Here is a 5,721-nt window from a genome sequence, read left to right as displayed (position 1 = left end):
TTTTATCGTCATTATTATTTCTTTGCAATTTCTGTGATGAGTATTGAAGTTTTTTGCTTTGTTTAGATTGCCGTCTCTCTCGTATCGGTGCTTGTTATATCTGGTTTATTTAAGGATGTAATTCTGGCATCATATCCCCCGGCCCGCTCCCACCCTTGGCCAAGCCCCAATTAATTGTCCACAACACTCATGTACAGCTGCAGAATGCAGAAAAAATAACAATGTTCTAAGTTACACTCTCAATTCATATTGCATTATAATCCGAACCAACGTATTTACCGTTATATAAAAGTATCAAGAAGTACAAAGTTGAAATTTTACAAGCTTGGGAACAATCGTGAAGAATTTTTAGATTCAAAAACCATTTAAGCTGTATCAAGGTTGTGCAGCTTCCAGAAGTTTCTCATATATCTGTCTTGCAGTCAAATCTTCGACCTGTTTCAGAAGTTATATAATCAGACAAAACGACTAATCGGACACAAAGTTAAAATCCAAATAAATAGATAGGCAGGCTCGACCAGTAAAGCTAAGGTTTGCTTAGGAAAAGGATGTCTTCATTGCCGTCAGACTGATTTTCACTATATAGGTTACGGACTGACAAATATTTGAACATATGCACGCGTGTGTATATAAACAGATACATGTACATTTACCATAATCAAGATTGATGCAAGTTTTCTATGAAGTCCTGTTTCAGCCTTTTCCTTTCCCCTCTCTTCTGGAGAGATTCTAACAAAATAGTTGATAGTTACTCTCCTCGAAGGAGACGTCTATATGCCTTGATTAACAATGGTTCTTTTATTTATTCCCCGAGGTTCAATTTCTTGAAATTACGTGGGCAGATCACTAACTGGTCATGAACTTGCAAAACAATCAAACTTTATTATTAATTTTGACGAGTTCTGTTCGCTGTAGCTCAATGCTCTGGAAAGCTCACTGACAGAAAACTAAAACACCGCTAAATCCGTATAGATCAACTTATCAAAACACGAAGGCAATTTTCTGTGAGGACTTGCTCGATAAGCCAGAACTAGAATCGTCAAATTACATATCAACTGGAGAAGGAAAAAGTGGCGTGCATGTAGTATCAAAAAATAGATTGTTTAAAATGATGAAATTTGAGTGGTGAACTTACCACAAGGAGCTTCGATTTGTTATTCCATCCTCTTTGAAGACTCATCTGGCTTAATTTAAGGCCCAATACCTGTCTCGAAGAAATTTTACCCAGTCAATTTCATTTGATAAATCAACTGAGGTTCAATTTATCAGTTTTTAAATGAATAAAATTCTGTTGCATACTTTTCCCATGAATTCTAAAAGCTCATTGTTAGCTTCTCCTCGGGCTGCAGGTGCAGCTACAGAGACCCGAACATCATCAGCATTTACTCCTGATATAAATGTAATTCAAAGACACCATTCTTAGCAAAGAATGATCATCAGTTATCTCATACATCTTTATATCTAATATCATCCTTTAGAAATGTCAAATTCCGGACAAGCCATATGTAAAAGATGACAGTTTGCCCCTACTACAAAGAAATATTTTGAATCTGCCCATGAAGATACACAAGGTTCGTTGCTTGTAAAAATATAATAATTTTTCGCTAGTAACATTTGAACATCACATCTTCAAGATCGTAATGGACAGAAAGAAAGAAAGAAAAGCTTTTCTGGTTTAAAAGCAAAAGCATATAAGCAGAACAGACCCACTAACAAATGCAGAATATACTCTTATCACAAAGATTTTGGGTGTAGTCATGTAGACGATAGAGATACTATCTCGTACTAGTGATTTTCAAATCAAGCCTAGGTCTCACATGACATCATACAAGTCAATGTTATACTTCTAAGGTTACAGTATCCAGATTATTTGAGGTTGACTACCTCTAGAAAGATGCGTATAAACGTTTGCTCTGCCTATAGCTAACTCCTGACTTTGAAAGTTAAAAGACTCTGTCTCCAACATGCGCTGCCTGAATAGGTAAAGTTATCCCCCCCACCCCCAGTCCGGAAACACAAGTATGGGCCTTACACATATTAACATTTAGAATCTGCAGACTGCAGTTAATTCAAGAGTTTAAATCACATGCAATTATCTACTCTTTCTTCAAACTGGTTTTTTTTGGGTCCAATTCCTTCGGCTGTAGAACAATAAATGACAATTCACTAATTCATGCTTAATTCTTTCTTTCATTTTTTGGCAAAGATTAAATAAATGTTCTCAAGGAGTATACAATTATGTCTTGAAGGTGAATAAAAACCAGAACCAAGCACACTGAAAGCATACGAAGAAATTGATTAACAACAGAACTAGCACACAGAGTGGACAAAGAAAATGAATTTTCCAAACGAAGGAACTACTATAAGCAAAACATATACTTATTTGATTTTAAGCGTAGCCTTATGTGTGTAGGTACAGGCATCACAAGAATTCCCTTAGCTAGAGCTTTAACCCATGGACATCTATGGGCAGAACAGCAAATAAATTTACTTGTAATTGCAGAGCGCTGTGCACGGTCTTCCACTTCTATTGCTACTTGAACAAGGCCTCCTTCTAACTGCGATATACAGGGTGGTACAGGAGCATCCTACAATAGAAAGATCAAATTATAGCTTCCTCACAAACAGTTAACTCACAAGAGAGCTTTAAGTATATACTATTCCCAAAAGCATGGAAAAGCAAGAAACGTGGGAGTACTATGGACATCAGACAAACTTGAGAACAGGGTAAATGATAAGGATATATGACATGCCTTCGGTCCTTCAAATTTTTATATTGCTTGATTCCCAAATTGAGTAGTTGAAAGATTAATAACAAGGAATCAAGGATAATGATTAACATATGGATATTTGTTACCTGTGGATTGGTTTCAGCAGCAATTGTACTAAGAGCACCATCAACCACATATATGAAAGAGGAGGATTCTAGGTCTTCTTCTGCACGATAGCAAACAAACAGCTCACAACCCAGACAATTCATTCTATACTGCTTCTCCATTTTTCCTTCACCACTGCACGAGAAAGATTCACCACAACAGCGATTAACTTCAAAGAATTTAAATTTCAGAAATTTCGCACAGAACAGCTGAAATAGATATAATGAAGTGAGATGCACCTATCAATTACTAAAAGCAGGTAATCAGCAATTCTTCATGAATCCACAAACTGCTAGCTCTATAACTGATTTTTGTTAGATTATATACTTTCAAGTAGTGAAATGCAGTGTATGCAAGCATATAGCAAATTTGGCTTGTCAGTTCCATGCAGGAGGCAATATTCCTGAGTAATCTATCATCAATAAAAGATGTATCACCAGTTATGTGGCAATAGGTCCCTTCATTGTCCAATGCGATTTAATTCATTGGACAATGAAACAGTAAACAGGTTGCCACCTAACCAGTCATACATCTTTACTAATGATAGATAACATTATTCATATTCCAGACTTTAACAGGCAACACATATGATCAGCAGTTCCATCAGAAACAACATTTTAATTTTGACGGATGGTGCACAAATTCATATTTTTCATTGAAATAAAGAGCGAGACTTAAGATATGATCTAAGCTAAGATAACCTGATAAGAAAATAAAATATTTCAGAAATTAGATAAGCCTTAGTTTTGCTCTCTCTCTCTCTCTCTCTCTCTCTCTCTCTCTCTCTCTCTCTCTCTCAGACAAGATTCAGAAAGATAGCAGATTATCTAATTATCATGATAACTCTACTGCCTTGGACATCTGAGCAAATCTGGAAGGAAACTAAACATAAAGATCGCATTGTTTACAGTATTTCACTTGTCTGTCCAAGTCTGATTCTCCTCATTGAAGAAAAAATATGCAGACTATCCAACATCATCAAAATTTGGGTAGAACTAAAAGAGATCTTGAGGATGGGAAAAGTTTTTAACTATCTTTTAGTCTATTAAAGTTACATGCAGTGATGGCTTGAAGATTTGATTCATCTAGTAAAGATAAACAGACTGCAGGACCTGGAAATTACTCCCAAACAGAAGAAACAGGTAAACTCTGATACAATATTGAATCAGCAAGACTAAACATAATGGGATTGTTCCTAAATACATTCGGGTATGCAAATAGACGGAGAGATCAGTTTCACAACAGCTCAATTCGTCCAAAAATAAGAGAGCTCGTAAATTAGGCACCAAGAACATGTCATACAAAAGAAATATTAGTGTCTTCATATCTGTTCTGTCTCGTTCTGCTTTTATTCATTATTAAGTGTTTTAGTCGAATAAAACAAAGAACTATAGAAAGCTGAAAAAAGGAGGATTTGCATGATGAACAAGACTATACAACATGACATCTGATACAATTTGATAAATAGAAGATTACCGCTTCAAGAGAATTTTTCCCCCTTCACTAGTATTCAGCCTTGCAAGATGCTTCTTCTTGTCCAATACATATGCTTTGTCAGTTTTTCTCTTTGGCATTTTCTGCAATTGCGTATCTACAAAAATGCTTCAGTATGGAGAAGCGTAAATTTACAACTGGGGTATCTACAAATAGGGATTTCTTTGGCCAGGAAAAACAGAAAAGCAAGCATAACTGCAATAGAATCAGTTTTGTTCTTCTCGAGAAGTCATCAAACATTTGAGATAAGATCTCAAATTAATCCAAATCACATTGGAAGTGGAATTAAAATTATAAAAACTCAAGTTATAGCTGAAAATATTAATCAAATATGACTATACTAATAACATGAATAGAAGACGATTAGTCACAATAATTTCTCCTAAAATTCAAAATACAAAAACAGAAAAAAACAATAATCAAAACAGTTCTTCACCCATCTGAAACAAATAATAAGCACAATGTTTTTCTTGTGCATTATGCTTGGGATAAATTTATTTATATTATGCATATGGAAATTTTGAAGCCAAATCGAAGTTCATTTGGAGAAATATTCCAAAAAAATCAAAAACAGAAAAGAAGAGTAAATTACCGGTGATGAGAATGTGAGAGCTGCAGTGCTTGCAATAGTATACGAAGAGATCGGAGTCCGGGCGGTCCGGCGCGGCGTCCTCGCTGGAGTACGTGTGAGTAGTCCGCTTCGGCATTTGATTTGAATCTGTTTCTCTTTCTCTTTCAGCGACTACTTCCTTTTCCTTCCAAGTCACGACCGACGAAAGTGCCGCTAGGAGTCCAGCAATAAACGCCAATGTACCGCTTGTCTGTCAAATGTCAAAAAAGCTGGGGAGATTTTTATAAATGGCCTACTACTATTCATTTTTTTGTAAAATGTCTATAATACCCTTAATGAATTGATTTATCATATTTTGCACAAGATATTCTTAATTTATTGAGATAGTTCTAATTTCTTCTATTTCTCTCATTTCGAGTTTTAATATATAATTCCATCTTTTGATCTAATAAATTAGAATAATCTGTAATATAATTGTCATGTAATTTACTAAGATTATCATATTCCTTAAATGAAATATCCACAATCTCTAGTTGAGCAAAAATATTTCTTATTTTTTCCAATAGTTTTTTCTAACAGATTATCTAATCCTTTAATTGTATAACCTGACATTATTCAAATAATTCCTTACAAGCTTTATGAATAACATGTTATATAAAGTTTTTGCAAACATGAAAAGTAATAATCCCTACGATTCTTTCAAGATATTAGAAGAATTCTTTCTAAATTTAACAAAGACAATAATTTTACCTCACTTTTGATCTTGAATCTGTATTCTTA

The 5,721-nt window shown here is 34.7% G+C and overlaps 1 protein-coding gene across 1 annotated transcript; it reads right to left on the bottom strand.

Moving 5' to 3' along the window:
- Nucleotides 1-222: 222 nt before the first annotated feature.
- LOC111387872 (UPF0235 protein At5g63440-like) lies at nucleotides 223-5,213 on the bottom strand. The gene is made up of 7 exons (XM_023012469.1): nucleotides 4,963-5,213; nucleotides 4,353-4,467; nucleotides 2,858-3,011; nucleotides 2,492-2,588; nucleotides 1,300-1,388; nucleotides 1,136-1,204; nucleotides 223-435 (listed from the first exon to the last, which is right to left on the bottom strand). The coding sequence occupies exons 1-7, from the start codon at nucleotides 5,075-5,077 to the stop codon at nucleotides 376-378; spliced, it is 699 nt and encodes a 232-aa protein (XP_022868237.1). The 5' UTR covers nucleotides 5,078-5,213; the 3' UTR covers nucleotides 223-375.
- Between the last annotated feature and the right edge of the window lie 508 nt (nucleotides 5,214-5,721).

The sequence above is a fragment of the Olea europaea genome, unplaced genomic scaffold (assembly GCF_002742605.1).
Source record: "Olea europaea var. sylvestris unplaced genomic scaffold, O_europaea_v1 scaffold4338, whole genome shotgun sequence".
Classification (NCBI taxonomy): Eukaryota; Viridiplantae; Streptophyta; class Magnoliopsida; order Lamiales; family Oleaceae; genus Olea; species Olea europaea.
This window is presented reverse-complemented; position numbering and strand designations above follow the sequence as displayed.

What these genes read in the sequence shown, in the direction of transcription:
- LOC111387872 (XM_023012469.1), bottom strand. Translation starts at nt 5,077, where the DNA reads ATGCCGAAGCGGACTACTCACACGTACTCCAGCGAGGACGCCGCGCCG. An exon ending in CTGCTGAAACCAATCCACAG is followed by an intron (nt 2,589 to 2,857) that starts GTAACAAATATC and finishes TTTCTATTGTAG; the next exon opens with GATGCTCCTGTACCACCCTG. An exon ending in ACAAATCGAAGCTCCTTGTG is followed by an intron (nt 436 to 1,135) that starts GTAAGTTCACCA and finishes CTTCTGAAACAG; the next exon opens with GTCGAAGATTTGACTGCAAG.